The following is an 18,221-nucleotide window of genomic DNA, read 5'->3' on the forward strand; positions in this document are numbered from 1 at the left end:
TTGCTGCTGTCGTTATAGCTGCTGCTGCTGCTGCCGTTATTGCTGCTGCCGTTATTGCTGGCATTGTTACTGTTGTTATTGCTGCTGCTGTCGTTATAGCTGCTGCTGCCGTTATTGCGGCCATTATTGCTGTTGTTATTGCTGCTGCTGCCGTTATAGCTGCTGCCATTATTGCTGCCATTGTTACTGTTGTTAATGCTGCTGCTGCCGTTATAGCTCCTGCTGCTACCGTTATTGCTGCCATTATTACTGTTGTTATTGCTGCTGCTGTCGTTATTGCTGATGCTGTTATTGCTGCTGCTGATGCCATTATTGCTGCCCTTATTTCTGCTGTTATTGCTGCTGTCGCTGTTATTGCTGATGCCGCTGTTATTGTTGATGCCGCTGTTATTGTTGATGCCGCTGTTATTGTTGATGCCGCTGTTATTGCTGCTGTTGCTGTTATTGCTGATGCCACTGTTATTGTTGATGCCGCTGTTATTGCTGCTGTCGCTGTTATTGCTGATGCCGCTGTTATTGTTGATGCCGCTGTTATTGCTGCTGTCGCTGTTATTGCTGCTGTCGCTGTTATTGCTGCTGCTGTTATTGCTGCTGTCGCTGTTATTGCTGATGCCACTGTTATTGCTGCTGTCGCTATTATTGCTGCTGTCGCTGTTATTGCTGATGCCACTGTTATTGCTGCTGTGGCTGTTATTGCTGCTGTCGCTGTTATTGCTGCTGTCGCTGTTATTGCTGATGCCGCTGTTATTGCTGCTGTCGCTGTTATTGCTGCTGTCGCTGTTATTGCTGCTGTCGCTGTTATTGCTGCTGCTGCTGTTATTGTTGCTGTCGCTGTTATTGTTGCTGTCGCTGTTATTGCTGATGCCGCTGTTATTGCTGCTGTCGCTGTTATTGCTGCTGTCGCTGTTATTGCTGCTGTCGCTGTTATTGCTGCTTCTGCTGTTATTGCTGCTGTCGCTGTTATTGCTGCTGTCGCTGTTATTGCTGCTGTCGCTGTTATTGCTGCTTCTGCTGTTATTGCTGCTGCTGTTATTGCTGATGCCGCTGTTATTGCTGCTTCTGCTGTTATTGCTGCTGATGATGTTTTGCTGCTGTCGCTGTTATTGCTGCTGCTGTTATTGCTGCTGATTATGTTATTGCTGCTGCTGTTATTGCTGCTGATTATGTTTTTGCTGCTGCTGGTATCGCTGCTGCTGCTGTTATTGCTGCTGCTGATGTTTTTGCTGCTGCTGGTATTGCTGCTGTGGCTGTTATTGCTGGTGCTGTTGGTTATTGCTGCTGTGCAGAACAAGTACGGGGCTTGCCACTGCCAAAACATACATGATAAACTTCTGTGAGCAAGGAAGACATGCTGAATAAAGCATACATGAATTACCCATAGCAGATCTATACAGGTGGAGCTGGAGATGGTGAAGGGTTTCTGAAAGCGCACAGCAAATGCTGACCAAGTATTTGAAGGTTGAGCAGCAAGCTCATTGGCTACTAATACAGCAGGAACCAATCAGATGCCCTATGGAGAATGATGTGATTGCAAGGAGATTGAGTTAAGGACTTATCATCAGCCTGCGCCATCTAGAGTTTCATGACAGATTTTGTATTTCAGTTGTAAAAAAAAAAGTTAAAAAAAAGTTATTGTGAAATAGGGAATGAGACAGACTCGATTATGTAATATGCAATGCTTTGAGTTTTGTTAGCATAAAAACTGATTGGTGCATCAAAAATGTTTTTACTTTCTTTATTCTTTATGCCAGATTTTACAGATCTGGCAATCTGGCAAATCCTCCTACTTTTTTTTGATGGACAGATGTGTGCTATGGTCACACAGCCCTTTTGAGCTCAACATGTTAAAATTGCCATCATGACATGATTTTGACAAGAAATCAGAGAAAATTTGTTTTATTATTAAATGTACTATATTAAGAATTTAACGTGTATCTAATGTCTGCTGTTTGATCGGTTTCATTTAGTTGTCAAAGTCTCATCAGGGAAGTTGAGCTTTGAAGGCGAGTCCATGCTAAAGCTAATTAATTCGGAGTGTCACAGCCTTTGCGGAGTGGGAATGGTTGAAAAGCGACAGCTATGTAATGAGTTCAAGTAGGACGCTCCCAGTAAAAAATAAAATAAAAAAGTCATGCCGTTTCAGTCATTTGGGGTGGAAGATTGTGCCATTTGAAGATTAAATTACTACATTTCACATGCATTCAGGCGAAACGACTGCCTGGGGAGAGAAGTATTTTTAATGTTTGTTTGAAGGGCTGCCCATCACTCATTCCACATAGCAGGGCATCAAAGCTGGAAAGACATCATCAAAATCCCCCTTCTGCTAATGTAGGCAGCTCTTGGAGCCTAGCATCTTCTTTAGCCATATACTGCAGCATACCAATTATTATTCACCCCTTACAGCAGATGCTGAGGAGTTTTTAACCTTTTCACTGACCTCCGATCAGTCTCAGATCCTGTTCCCCGTCTCATTCTACCCTCTTTTGCGTGTCGGCTCTAGGGATTTAACTTTAACAATGGGGCATATGCATTCCTGTAGCGTCCTCAGGTGACCGTCTAATCCTCTTAACTGACCTATCAAAGAGGTGCTCTTTTTGTTTTGTCGCATTGACCCCATTCTTCACACGAAATGCTGAAGTTAAAGCCAACTATGGTGTGACTGTTATAGTCGCAGTGGCTTGTTAGCATACTATTGCTTAAATTGTGCAAATCTGTGATCACCTCTGATCACCATAATTAATTTTAGACATAGTTAATATTTTCCTATTAACATCATCTTGAGCTGTAAGCAATTTGAGGCCGTATTTGATATATTTTATTAACACACTCCAAAACACACAATATGTGTGTGTTCACGTGAGTTTATTTTATTGTTTTATATGTGCACCATATATTCAAGCCACCAGGGGGCGCTCAGCATGCCACATTTTCAGAACAACTGGTGTAAATGATCCATTAGTTTAAGTAGTTTGTGCACAAACACTCCCTACTGTTTGTGAATTAATAGCAGTCCCTTCTGTTAATTTGCAGACAGGAGGGAGTATTTATGTCCTGACAGTGTAAAATTTGTTCAGCTCAGCATTTCTGTTTTTAGCTCAAGGAAGTTTTTTTTTTAATTTGTGTTGTGTTTATAGCAGCCACATTGGACAGAGCCAGTATAAAAGTGTTTAAAAGTAAAAGCAGGACCAGTCGTTTAAAAACAGGTCTGCAGGTGTTGATTTCTTTCATCAAAGGTTTTTGTGTCTGGCACGCTTCACTTTGCACGTCTCAAAGGATTCATTTTCAAACAAGTCTCAAGCTTTGTTCACTGATAAATGAAGAATCATGGGGTTAAGTATTGATAATTAGCCACTGAAGACTTGGGCTATTTTAGAGGAAATATTTGTGAATATAGAATAGCTCTAATGGGCCCTCAGTGTCAGGATACCAGCTTGGCACTGGATCTAATTGGATTTACCACATGCTGGTAATCCTGCCTTGGCACATGAGTATTGACACTGAGCAGATGGGCAACCCCTCACCCATTTTGATACGCCCCATCGCCTCCTGGTTCCACACACGCAGAAGGACACGCTCACGGCCCGTGACTCAGTCAGTGAGTCCCTCAAGATGCCAAGCCACTCTATCAACAATGGCTCCACATCTCTCTAAAAACCCCTTTCATCTTACATGCTACTTTCCTCCAGTGTGTTTTCATTGGCGCCCCGCTCCCAGAGCTCATTTTCGGGTCAGCCGGCATCTTTGACAATTACACAAATGGTCGCCACAGACTTCCCAGTTTTGCCCCACTGACACGTCTTGTTTTCCGCTCATCCCAGCAGTTTTCCTGATCCCCAATACTTAGCTCTGGTTTTCAAAGGAAAAGAAACCCAGTTAAAGCACACGGCTATGTGGGAGCCAACTGGTGTGGACCACAATTAAAGTTTCCAATTGCTAGTGCCCTCAAACCCTTTTTCCATCAAAAGTAATCATTAGCCTTTTTCCTCCCCTGTTCCTCTATTTTCCCCCCACTGGAACCATAGAGGCGGGACTGTAATGTTATGACGGTAATGATAATTTTGTGGAAAAGTGGTGAGACAACATTAGGGGGACCCAAAATTTGCAAGAAGTCTCCTAGGACTGATTTTGATTGTCATCGCCTCATATTGGTGTATCTTTGGGGCGCATAACTTTGATTCAAGGCGAGTCGAGACTACTCAAATCAGATCAGATCTCCTTTTTAATTAAAAGATATTTCTGCAAGCGTCAGTGGGTTTTCCTCAGATCTTATTTCCTTTTTTTTCATTTTGGATGATTTTCTTAGGGTACATTGTAGTTTAGGGCTTTCTTGAATGTAAAGCTAATCTTTAGCTTTAACAGATGAAGAGGGATGGAGGATATCGAAATGCCATTTTGGGTATCCTGTGAAGCATGATAAGCACAATTCGGCTGAATAAAATGATTCTTTTCTCCTTTACAGGAATCATTCACCAGATGAAAGGGGACTACGAGACTGCGCTGAAGCTGCATAAGGCTCATCTATCCATCGCCCAGGAGCTAAATGACTACGCCGCCCAGGGCAGAGCGTACGGAAACATGGGCAACGCTTACAACGCCCTTGGTGCCTTTGACCAGGCTGTGCGCTACCACCGACAAGAGTTGCAGATTTCCATGGAGGTTAATGATCGTGCATCGCAGGCCTCGACACACGGGAACCTGGCGGTAGCGTACCAGGCTCTAGGGGCTCATGATCGAGCCTTGCAACATTACCAGAATCACCTGAACATTGCACGAGAGTTAAGGGACATCCAGAGCGAGGCTCGGGCCTTGGGCAACCTGGGTAATTTCCACTGCTCTCGGGGAGAGTTTCCCCAAGCCGTACCTTACTACGAACAGTACCTACGGCTTTCCCCGGACTTGCAGGATATGGAGAGCGAGGGTAAGGTCTGTCACAACTTGGGATATGCCCATTACTGTCTGGGTAACTTCCAGGAGGCGGTGAAGTATTACGAACAAGACCTGGCACTTGCTAAAGACCTTCACGACAAACTAAGTCAAGCCAAAGCCTACTGCAATCTGGGCCTGGCCTTCAAGGCTCTTGGCGACTATAGCAAGGCGGAGGAGTGCCAGAAGTACCTCCTTTCCTTGGCGCAGTCGCTGAACAACTCGCAGGCTCGATTCCGCGCCTTGGGCAACCTGGGTGACATCTTCCTTTGTAAGAAGGACGTTCCCGGAGCCGTCAAGTTTTACGAGCAGCAGTTATCCTTGGCGCATCAGGTCAAGGATCGCAAGATGGAAGCGAATGCCTACGCGGCATTGGGAGCCGCCTACCGGATGCTACAGAAGTTTGACAAGTCCTTAGGCTATCACACCCAGGAACTGGAGGTGTACCAGGAGCTGGGCGACATCCAGGGAGAGTGCCAGGCTCACGGACACCTCGCTGCTGTCTATATGTCTCTTGGGAAGTACACCATGGCCTTCAAATGCTACGAGGAACAGCTTGAGCTTGGCCAGCGACTGAAGGACCCCAGCATTGAGGCCCAGGTCTATGGTAACATGGGCATCACAAAAATGAACATGGGAGTAATGGAGGAGGCCATTGGCTACTTCGAGCAACAGTTGGCGATGTTGCAGCAACTCAGTGGCAACGAGGCCGTGCTGGACCGTGGTCGTGCCTATGGGAACTTGGGAGACTGCTATGACTCGCTGGGAGATTTTGAAGAGGCAATTAAGTATTATGACCAGTATCTCTCTGTTGCACAAAGCCTCAACCACATGCAGGACCAGGAGAAGGCATACAGAGGTCTTGGTAATGGACACAGGTAAGTCGATTTGTGTTATTTGTCATTTGACAGTGGCCCCAAAAAAATATTTGCACACACAAACAACACTTATTCGATAGAAAACATATCAAACCATCTGCAAATAAATGTTTTTGGACCCACTTTATATTAGGTGGCCTTAACTACTATGTAAATTAACATTTTAATTAATAATTTGATACAATGCACTTATTGTGTACATACATGTTTATACATTGTACTTACATTTAAAAAAATACTTGCATGTAATTACGTTTGTAATTAATTGATGTAGTAACATTTATAATTACACTGCTGACCCTTCCCTTAACCCTACCCTTAAACTTACCCATACCACCACACCGGTCCCTAACTTTACCCTTAAACTTACTCATACCACCACTCCTGTCCCTAACTTTACCCTTAAACTTACCCATCCCACCACAGCTGTCCCTAACTTTACCCTTAAACTTAGCCATACCACCACACCTGTCCCTAACTTTACCCTTAAACTTACTCATACCACCAGACCTGTCCCTAACATTACCCTTAAACTTACCCACACCACCACACCTGTCCCTTACTTTATCCTTAAACTTACTCATACCACCAGACCTGTCCCTAACATTACCCTTAAACTTACTCATACCACCACACCTGTCCCTAACTTTACCCTTAAACTTACCCACACCACCACACCTGTCCCTAACTTTACCCTTAAACTTACTCATACCACCACACCTGTCCCTAACTTTACCCTTAAACTTACCCACACCACTACACCTGTCCCTAACTTTACCCTTAAACTTTCCCATTCCACCACACCTGTCCCGAACTTTACCCTTAAACTTACCCACACCACCCCACCTGTCCCTAACTTTACCCTTAAACTTACTCATACCACCACAGCTGTCCCTGACTTTACCCTTAAACTCACCCCCACCACCACACCTGTCCCTAACTTTACCCTTAAACTTACCCTTACCACCACACCTGTCCCTAAATTTACCCTTAAACTTACCCACACCACCACACCTGTCCCTAACTTTACCCTTAAACTTTCCCATACCACCACACCTGTCCCGAACTTTACCCTTAAACTTACTCATACCACCACAGCTGTCCCTGACTTTACCCTTAAACTTACCCTTACCACCACACCTGTCCCTAACTTTATCCTTAAACTTAGCCACACCACCACACCTGTCCCTAACTTTACCCTTAAACTTACCCTTACCACCACACCTGTCCCTAACTTTACCCTTAAACTTACCCTTACCACCACACCTGTCCCTAACTTTATCCTTAAACTTAGCCACACCACCACACCTGTCCCTAACTTTACCCTTAAACTTACTCATACCACCACAGCTGTCCCTGACTTTACCCTTAAATTTACCCACACCACCACACATGTCCTTAACTTTACCCTTAAACTTCCCCATACCACCACACCTGTCCCTAACTTTACCCTTAAACTTACTCATACCACCACACCTGTCCCTAACTTTACCCTTAAACTTACTCATACCACCACACCTGTCCCTAACTTTAGCCTTAAACTTACCCACACCACCACACCTGTCACTTACTTCACCTTTAAACTTACCCACACCACCACACCTGTCCCTAACTTTACCCTTAAACTTACCCTTACCACCACACCTGTCCCTAACTTTAGCCTTAAACTTACTCATACCACCACACCTGTCCCTAACTTTACCCTTAAACTTACTCATACCACCACACATGTCCCTAACTTTACCCTTAAACTTACCCATACCACCACACCTGTCCCTAACTTTACCCTTAAACTTACTCATACCACCACACCTGTCCCTAACTTTACCCTTACACTTACCCACACCACCACACCTGTCCCTAACTTTACCCTTAAACTTACTCATACCACCACACCTGTCCCTAACTTTACCCTTAAACTTACCCATACCACCACGCCTGTCCCTAACTTTACCCTTAAACTTACTCATACCACCACACCTGTCCCTAACTTTACCCTTACACTTACCCACACCACCACACCTGTCCCTAACTTTACCCTTAAACTTACCCATACCACCACACCTGTCCCTAACTTTACCCTTAAACTTGACCATACCACCACACCTGTCCCTAACTTTACCCTTAAACTTACTCATACCACCACACCTGTCCCTAACTTTACCCTTAAACTTACACATACCACCACACCTGTCCCGAACTTTACCCTTAAACTTACTCATACCACCACACCTGTCCCTAACTTTACCCTTAAACTTACACATACCACCACACCTGTCCCTAACTTTACCCTTAAACTTAACCATACCACCACACCTGTCCCTAACTTTACCCTTAAACTTACTCATACCACCACACCTGTCCCTAACTTTACCCTTAAACTTACACATACCACCACACCTGTCCCTGACTTTACCCTTAAACTTACTCATACCACCACACCTGTCCCTAACTTTACCCTTAAACTTACTCATACCACCACACCTGTCCCTAACTTTACCCTTAAATTTACCCATACCACCACACCTGTCCCTAACTTTACCCTTAAATTTACACATACCACCACACCTGTCCCTAACTTTACCCTTAAATTTACCCATACCACCACACCTGTCCCTAACTTTACCCTTAAATTTACACATACCACCACACCTGTCCCTAACTTTACCCTTAAATTTACCCATACCACCACACCTGTCCCTAACTTTACCCTTAAACTTACCCACACCACCACACCTGTTAGATATTTTAACTGGAAAACAAGTAAAACAATTCTTAAGATGCCATTTTTGCTACATATGCGGTAAATGTATTTCGTTTTAAGAATGTTTTGATATTTTAATGGAAATGCTATAGTGTAGGATAGTATACTATAGGATTTTTTGTGGTGTATGGACACAAAGTTGCAGAATACCATCTTCAACAATACATATATTGTTTCATGATTTCATTTCAAACCTAACAAACACCTCTTAGTGAAACGACACTTGGTTCGATATTAAGTGTTTAGGTGATATAAAGGGATCGTTCACCCAGAAATGGTTTACTCACCCTTATGTCTTTCAAAACATACTTTCTTACTTCTGTGGAACTCAAAGAAGATTGTTTCAACTGTTTTTGTTTATTCAACAAATGACACAAGAGTGAGTAAATTATGACAGAATTTTATTGATTCCCTCAAGTGTCTAAATACTTTTGACTCCACTATAAATACATAAATACATACAGTAGTGCAATGTAATATGCTGTAGACAATCATATTAGACAAGATTACTTTTGAATGTTGTGTGGGTGATTTATTAGCATTTTCGAGCTGAGGAGTCTCATGTGAATGATGATGCAACAGGCTGTTTGTTATTCTGTTTGTTGCTTTAATCTATGAGAGGCACTTACTGTATCAGGAGGGCATGTGGACTGACACATGAGGTCAGCAGACGGACACAGAACACTCTCACAACATGCAACAGATTGAAAATGGGATTGTTTTGTATCAGAGCACGACCCCACCTTCACCGCGCATGCTAACATGACAGCGTATGCAGCGCTGAACGTCTACACCGGGATGCATACAGCATAAAAGCTCTTTCTGTGCTTCTAACACACAGATGTTGAAAGTGTCGCTTGAGAGTGTCAACAGCAGAATCTCTCAAAATCTGCACTTGAAGACTTTGGATTAATCGTGAAAAATACATGTAAATCATAAATCAATTACACAAAAGTAGATATGTTGCACGCTTGCCATTCAGGCTGGGCAATATAAAAATTACAATATATTCTAAATGAATCTTAAATAGTGCCGTTATATTAATGCTCCTCTTATTTGGCCATTCGTTTCCTTCCTTATAACTCATGAATTATGAACATGTTTTAATATTAATATAGTGTCTCTGATTTATAATTTACGTGCAAACAAGCAAAGTTGGAGTTCAGATTTTTTCTGAGAACCAGTTTGAGGGATTAATGAATCATTTTTTAAATTCTTATTTGTTTGATCTATCAACACATTTTCAGAACAGCAACTTTGTTTTAATATTTTTCAATATAATATTAAAAAAAAAATGTCACATGGAGACATTCGCTAAATTTTTTTTGAGAGATAACGCTAACAAATCTTTGAATCCGTGTTTTGAATTTATTCCCTGATGTTGAGTTGCAGATCCATAAATATTGCTTATATAATGTTTTTAACTGTTGATACAAACTACAATTCTTAGTCTTCAATATATTTAGTCCTCAATATATTTATTATAATTCACTTTTGACACTCATTGCATTAGGATTTTTTTGTGGTGAATGGACATGTACTTTATGATTTTATTGTTTTATGAGTTGATTTCAAACCTAACAAACTCCTTTTAGTGAAATAGCTCTTGGTTTAATGTGATAAAATAGCATTCATACATTTTTAAGTGACTTGAAGTGATAGTTCACCCAAAAATGAATTCTGAATTATTTTTTAAACACAGATTCTAAGATTTGTTTGCTTGATCTCTCAAAATGTACACAGAAATCCATGTTTTATATGAAAATCAGCAACATTAACTTAAATATTTTAGTCGATTTTTAATTTTTAAAAAGCCACATGGAGACTTTTGTGAACATTTTTGAGAAATAATGCAAATAAGTCTTTGAATCATGAGTTTTGAATACATTTTCTGATGTTTATTCATTGAATTCCAAATACATATTGCATCCCAAATACATACAATACAGTAAATATTGAATATATAATGTTTTTAGCTAATGATCCCAACTCATATATCTTTTATAATTCACTCTCGTCATTGCATTTGGATTTTTGTGGCTTATAAAACGCAAAGTTAAGTGTGTGTGTGTGTGTGTGTGTTTATATATATATATATATATATATATATATATATATATATATATATATATATATATATATATATATATATATATATATATATATATATATATATATATATATATTAGGGCTGTCAAGAAATTTAAATAATCTATAATCAAATTAATTACACGATGTGGCGATTAATTAATTGAATAATTTGCAAATAAATCACACATCAAATTTGGCGGAGAAATAACTCCCAAAAGATAATTTAAAATCATTATTGTGTTAAATGAGAAAAGCTTCAAATAGACATTACAAAAAATAGCTTTAGAAAAAAATATATTTAATTTAATTCAATATAGAATTTATTATACATAAACATTTAGGCTTCAACAGCCATGAGGGTGAGTAAATGATGACAGAATTTTCATTTTTGGGTGAACAATACCTTTAAAGTTTTCTTTATTAATATGGATAATTATTAATAATTATTAAATTCATTTTAATGAAATTATACTCTGAATAAGAAACTAAAACTGCCAGTAGAGGGCAGTAACTGTCTAAATGAGTAAGTCATTGAATCATTCATTCATTAGATTCGTTCAAACGGCTGATTCATTGAGGAATGAAGTAAAAGGCTGTCTTTATGAATGAGCCATTGAATCATTGATTCACCCGATTTATTCACTCAACATTGATTCATTCAGAAATGAAGTAAATGGCTCTCTTTATGAATGAGTCATTGAATCCTTGATTCACCCGATTGATTCACTCAAAACTGATTAATTCAGAAATGAAGTAAATGGCTCTCTTTATGAATGAGTCACGGAATCACTGATCCACCCGATTGATTCACTCAACACTGATTCATTCATAAATGAAGTAAATGTCTCCCTTTACGAATGAGTCATTGAATCCTTGATTCACCCGATTGATTTGCTCAACACTGATTAATTCAGAAATGAAGTAAATGGCTCTCTTTATGAATGAGTCATTAATTCATTGATTCAACCGATTGATTCACTCAACACTGATTCATTCAGAAATTAAGTAAATTGCTCTCTTTATGAATGAGTCATTGAATCATTGATTCACCCGATTGATTCACTCAACACTGATTAATTCAGAAATGAAGTAAATGGCTCTCTTTATGAATGAGTCATTGAATCATTGATTCACCCGATTGATTCACTCAACACTGATTCATTCAGAAATTAAGTAAATTGCTCTCTTTATGAATGAGTCATTGAATCATTGATTCACCCGATTGATTCACTCAACACTGATTAATTCAGAAATGAAGTAAATGTATCTATTTATGAATGAGCCATTGAATCATTGATTCACCCGATTGAGTCATTCAACACTGATTCATTCAGAAATGAAGTACATGGATCTCTTTATGAATGAGTCATTGAATCATTGATTCACCCGATTGATTCACTCACCACTGATTCGTTCAGAAATGAAGTAAATGTCTCTCTTTATGAATGAGCCATTGAATCATTGATTCACCCGATTGATTCACTCACCACTGATTCATTCAGAAATTAAGTAAATGTCTCTCTTTATGAATGAGCCATTGAATCATTGATTCACCTGATTGACTCGCTCAACACTGATTCATTCAGAAATTAAACACCGCTGTTGCTCAGAGACACACACCAGTTCTGCTTTGGCTTTATTGGTAATACTTTCATTGGCAAACTGGAGCAAAAGCAATATTGTGTCTAGAATAGAGCACAATATTAACTTATTTATTGAACTGTTGTATAAAATCAATATCACATTTGCACTCGTGCTATTCAGAGCAAAAAGAGAACTCGTGATCATGATAAAAATATGAGACAAAAACGAATACAGGGGCATTTTTGCCGTGATATCTTGAGGGTCATTCTAACTGTATTCTATAGGCTTCATCACACAGCTGTTGTCATGTTCATCACCAATCAACTGAATTATTGGCTTGATCTCTCAAAATGCGAGTATGCGTCTACCCAGCATCCTCTGTGTGATACGCCACACATCCATTTTAATTACTTTCCAATCAGCCCTTTAAGCGTCCCAGCTCCCGTCACAAACCCTAGCGGATTCTGCTTACCTAAACTCCCCGCACGGATCTGGGCATGAAATATGATGAATGGTTTGCTGCAGGGGCCTGTCAAAGCTGCACGCTGCGGATGGTGAGGAGAGAACTCACACCGGGCCCGCATTGAGCCAACCTCATCCAAACCCAAACCCCCATCATCCCACAGTCCAACGAGAAGGTAAATTACACTGTCAGTGGTGACAATGCGCCTCAGCGGAGAGGAGCTTTACCTCAGATAGCGCAGAAGAATCCAACAAGAACCTCATTAGAGGCCTGCGTTAAAAGCTATTTGTTTCATTTATATTGAAATGAGGCAGGGCCTTTCAACGAGACTGATGTTGCTGTAATTTCAAGTGACAGGACAACAAGGGGTAATGATGCATCGCTTTTATGCTACCTAAGTAGTGAGCGAGTCCCCTGGCCTGTATGGATCGAGCCTGGTTTTGTTATTCCACAGAGGACAGAGAACTTGCTCTCCCGATGGACGAGAGTGTGTATGCGCTATATTTCTCTTTGTAAATGAATGTGCATTGGCGCTGCGCTGCCACCTGTGTGTTGCTCATATCGATCTAAAGCGTGCGCTCCCTCGTGATTCCCTCACGTTCAGTATTTTAGCACCATTAAACTAGACGGATAGGACTGTGTTCCCAGATTCTGTTTCATGTGAGGAGCTTCATATTCAAAGGAATACATAAATCTCTGCATGTAAACATTCTGGCGCATTGAAATTTATTTTGCACTTATTTTTTATAAAGCCGACGACACACTGTGAGCTAATGAAGCAATAAGCCATAACACAGATTTACCGTAGTAAAATCACTGCCCTGCTTTTTTAATAAAATTAAAAGCACTAAAACAAGTAATTATGTATTTACTTACATTTATATATTTTATTTATACATTTATATATTTATTTGCAGTGTGGCTTATTCAATTTGTATAATATCCTTCTCCTTCAAGGACAATAATATTTTCATAATAATAGTATTTTTATTGGAATCATTATTATTAATAATTATTGATTAGATATTGTCATCTTTTGTAATATTGTGTTGATGTTGTTCATTTATTTAAATTTATTTATATAAATGAATTATATTTATTTTTTATTCATATTTGTTTATTTATAAAATGTATTATTATATATATATATATATATATATATATATATATATATATATATATATATATATATATATATATATATATATATATATATATATATATATATATATATATATATATATATATATATATATATATATATATATATATACTCAATGTGACTCCCAATCATATTTGTCTGTATTTTGGATCGACTTTTATTTGTGTAAAATGTATTATATACAATTGTATATATATATATATATATATATATATATATATATATATATATATATATATATATATATATATATATATATATATATATATATATATATATATATATATATATATATATATATATATATATATATATATATATATATATATATAATATTTTTTTTTTTTTTTTTTTATATTTATATTTATATTATATATATTTAATTTTATATAATACATTTTCCATAAATAAAAGTAGATCCAAAATACAAAAAAATATGATTGGGAGTCACATTGAGTATATATATATATATATATATATATATATATATATATATATATATATATATATATATATATATATATATATATATATATATATATATATATATATATATATATATATATATATATATATATATATATTATTACAATATATTATACAAACATATTTTTCAGTATTTTGGATTTTTCTGTATTTTTGGAGTAAAATTTGTAGAAACTGTATTATTTCATTTGTAATTATTTATAATAATGTGTGTGTGATATATATATATATATATATATATATATATATATATATATATATATATATATATATATATATATATATATATATATATATATATATATATATATATATATATATATATATGTATATATATATATATATATATATATATATATATATGTATATATATATATATGTATATATATATATATATATATATATATATATATATATATATATATATATATATATATATATATATATATATATATATATGTATATATATATATATGTATATATATATATGTATATATATATATATGTATATATATATATATATATATATATATATATATATATATATATATATATATATATGTATATATATATATATATATATATATATATATATATATATATATATATATATATATATATATATATATATATATAAACTCTATATATATATATACACACACACATTATACATTACATACAATTCTTTTATTTTTTATTTACAATGTGGCTCAACCAGTCCAATTTTTCAGTTTCATCTCCGTCTTCTTTCACTCAGTGTGTGAACTGTGTGTTGGTGTGTTTGTCAGGGCGATGGGGAATCTCCAGCAGTCTCTGGTGTGTTTCGAGAAGCGGTTGGTGGTGGCGCATGAGCTGGGAGAGTGTGGAGGAAAAGCTCAGGCCTACGGAGAACTGGGCAGCTTGCACAGCCAGCTGGGGAACTACGAGCAGGCCATCTCATGCCTGGAACGGCAGCTCGGCATCGCCCGCGACACCCAAGATCGATTGCTGGAGGGCGACGCCAGCTGCGGCCTGGGCACTGTGTACCAGCTGATGGGCGAACACGACACGGCCCTTCAGTTTCACCAACTGGACCTCCAGATCGCAGAGGAAACGGGCAGCTCCAGCTGTCAGGGCCGGGCCTACGGGAACCTGGGACTCACTTACGAGTCTCTGGGTAATTTCGAGCGTGCCGTGGTGTACCAGGAGCAGCATCTGAGCATCGCCGCACAGACCAACGACCTGGTGGCCAAAACTCTGGCCTACAGCAGCCTGGGACGAACACACCACGCTCTGCAGAACTACTCGCAGTCCGTCATGTACCTGCAGGAAGGTAAGAGACGCAGAAAACTGACACTATTTAATCCGACATGTTTTTTATTTGATTAGGTCATTCATTGCATCATTGTAATCATTTCCTCATAACAGAATTTGTGCACAGTCATGTTATTTTTTTGTGTCTAATAAAAGTTTGTAAAGTCACTAGAATTTGTGGTGGTTGAGGAGACTCCGCCCTTCTATATAAAGCGCTTTGAGCGCCTAGAAAAAACGCTATATAAATGTTACAAATAAATTAAATTATTAATTATTATTATTATTATTATTTTACAAATTTTCAAAATTTCTAGATATTTTTTTTTTTGACAGAACAACAGTAAAATTTCTGACCTAAGTATTGTTAACAGTGTATTTCAGTAGGGTTAGCGGTGTGTGTTCCTGTGTGTGTGTGTGTGTGTGTGTTTATGTTTGTGTATGTTTGTATGTTTGTATGTGTGCATGTTTGTGTTTTTGTGTGTGTTTGTGTATGTTTGTATGTGTGCACGTGTGTGTATGTTTGTGTTTTTGTGTGCATGTTTGTGTTTGTTTGTTTGTTTTTGTATGTTTGTATGTGTGCACGTGTGTGTATGTTTGTGATTTTGTGTGTTTGCGTATGTTTGTATGTGTGCACATGTGTATGTATGTTTGTGATTTTGTGTGTTTGCGTATGTTTGTATGTGTGCACGTGTGTGGATGCTTGTGTTTGTTTGTGTGTGTTTGTGTATGTTTGTGATTTTGTGTGTTTGTATGTGTGCACATGTGTATGTATGTTTGTGATTTTGTGTGTTTGCGTATGTTTGTATGTGTGCAAGTGTGTGTATGCTTGTGTTTGTTAGTGTTTGTTTGTGTATGTTTGTGATTTTGTGTGTGTTTGTATGTGTGCACGTGTATGTATGTTTGTGTATGTTTGTATGTGTGCATGTGTGTGTGTTTGTTTGTTTGTGTGTGTTTGTGTATGTTTGTATGTGTGCACGTGTGTGTATGTTTGTGATTTTGTGTGTGTTTGTATGTGTGCACGTGTATGTATGTTTGTGTATGTTTGTATGTGTGCATGTGTGTGTGTTTGTTTGTTTGTGTGTGTTTGTGTATGTTTGTATGTGTGCACGTGTGTGTATGTTTGTGATTTTGTGTGCACGTGTGTTTGTGTATGGTTGTGTGCACTTTTGTGTGTGCATGTGTATGTTTGTGTGTGTATGCTTATGTTTGTGCACGTGTGTGTGTGTGTTTGCACGTTTGTGTCTGTCTGTTTGTGTGTGTTTGCATATGTTTTTGTGTGTATGTTTGTGTGTGTAGACGTTTGTGTGTGCGTGCATGTGTGTATTTTTGTGTGTACATGTGTGTGTGTGTGTTTGTGTGTGTGTGTGTGCGTGCGTGTGTTGCTAGGTGGTTTACACCAGGATGAGCCTAAAATGTAAAAACAACGACAATTTGAAATCATAATCAACCACCCCTTTAAAAGAAATAAGTTTAAAAAAAAGAAAAGTCATACTGACCCTAAACTTTTGAGTGTTTGTCTTTAGGTGGATGAATTGTTTATTAGTGAGAAAATTCCACATCAAAAAAGACATGCATAAAGATTAACCTAACTTTTTTATTGCATAAATGCATCTCATAACTTGAATGAAACATATCTAATGCAAGACTCTGATGAACCTCTCTTGTTTTGGGGGGGTGAAATATGACCATTCTTTACCCTTATACAACTTTCAGATCTTGATTGAGTTGAGAGTGAAACAACTAAAGATGTGAGGAAGTTTAGATTTACATTTAGACTGAAGCGCATGTCTACATGCTCAGAGAGACATCTGGTGGTTTGCTCCCACAGAGGACATTGAAATTCAGCTCATTTGTTCGGCTTCTGGTGTTACTCTGATCTGGAGCGTGTTATCAATCCCCCATATGTTGCTATAATAATAATCCTATTAGAGATGAACGGGTGAGCGCTCTCTCTCTCACACAATGAAGCTAGTGATGTCCGCTTCGGACCAACAAATGTCGGTTCTTTTTAGTACGTCACACGCTGACGTCATCGCGTGATTATGTAAATGAACCAGTGAATCGATTTTTTTGCACAGGTTCATTGAAACGAACCGTCTAAAGGAAGCAGTTTGCGGAAAGGTCTTTCCCATCACTAGACTGTTTAGTTAAAAGGCTTTGTAGTTGAATTAGGGATCCACTCAATAAAACCTGTCCTGTTCTGCTGGTCTTTCCGAAATGACTTCCCTCAGTCGTGTCAGCTGTCAGGGACAGAGCGGCTCACGGGCGGCCGGACGCTCTAATCACCTTCATCTCGGACTTTTGACAGTTCGCTCGCTGCTTCTTCGACAGTGGGAAAAGGACAGATAGATGTGGATCCTGTCTCGCAGCCTTTACGCCAAAGGCCACCGCATCCCTCCGTCTGACAGCCAATTAACTAAGAGCTCACTCTCAACTCAGTTTGCCGTTTTTGTGAGATTTAAGTTCTGTAGAGAACGAAACGGTGTGGGACGCAGACCAGAAAACGTTCCCGGACCCATTTGAATTCTGCACGGAATGATATCATTCCGAATCAACGGCTCTGGATGAGTTGTGATA

The 18,221-nt window shown here is 38.2% G+C and overlaps 1 protein-coding gene across 3 annotated transcripts in view; it reads left to right on the forward strand.

The window, feature by feature from the left end:
• ttc28 (tetratricopeptide repeat domain 28) overlaps positions 1-18,221 on the forward strand; it is a 442,541-nt gene that overhangs the window by 363,476 nt on the left and 60,844 nt on the right. For all 3 annotated transcript variants that reach the window (XM_079805114.1, XM_079805115.1, XM_079805116.1), the window contains 2 exons: positions 4,460-5,801; positions 15,140-15,663. In XM_079805114.1, coding sequence (XP_079661240.1) covers positions 4,460-5,801; positions 15,140-15,663 — 1,866 coding nt within the window. The remainder of the gene's footprint in view (positions 1-4,459; positions 5,802-15,139; positions 15,664-18,221) is intronic.

The sequence above is a fragment of the Gobio gobio genome, assembly GCF_949357685.1.
Source record: "Gobio gobio genome assembly, chromosome: 22".
NCBI classification, from domain to species: Eukaryota; Metazoa; Chordata; class Actinopteri; order Cypriniformes; family Gobionidae; genus Gobio; species Gobio gobio.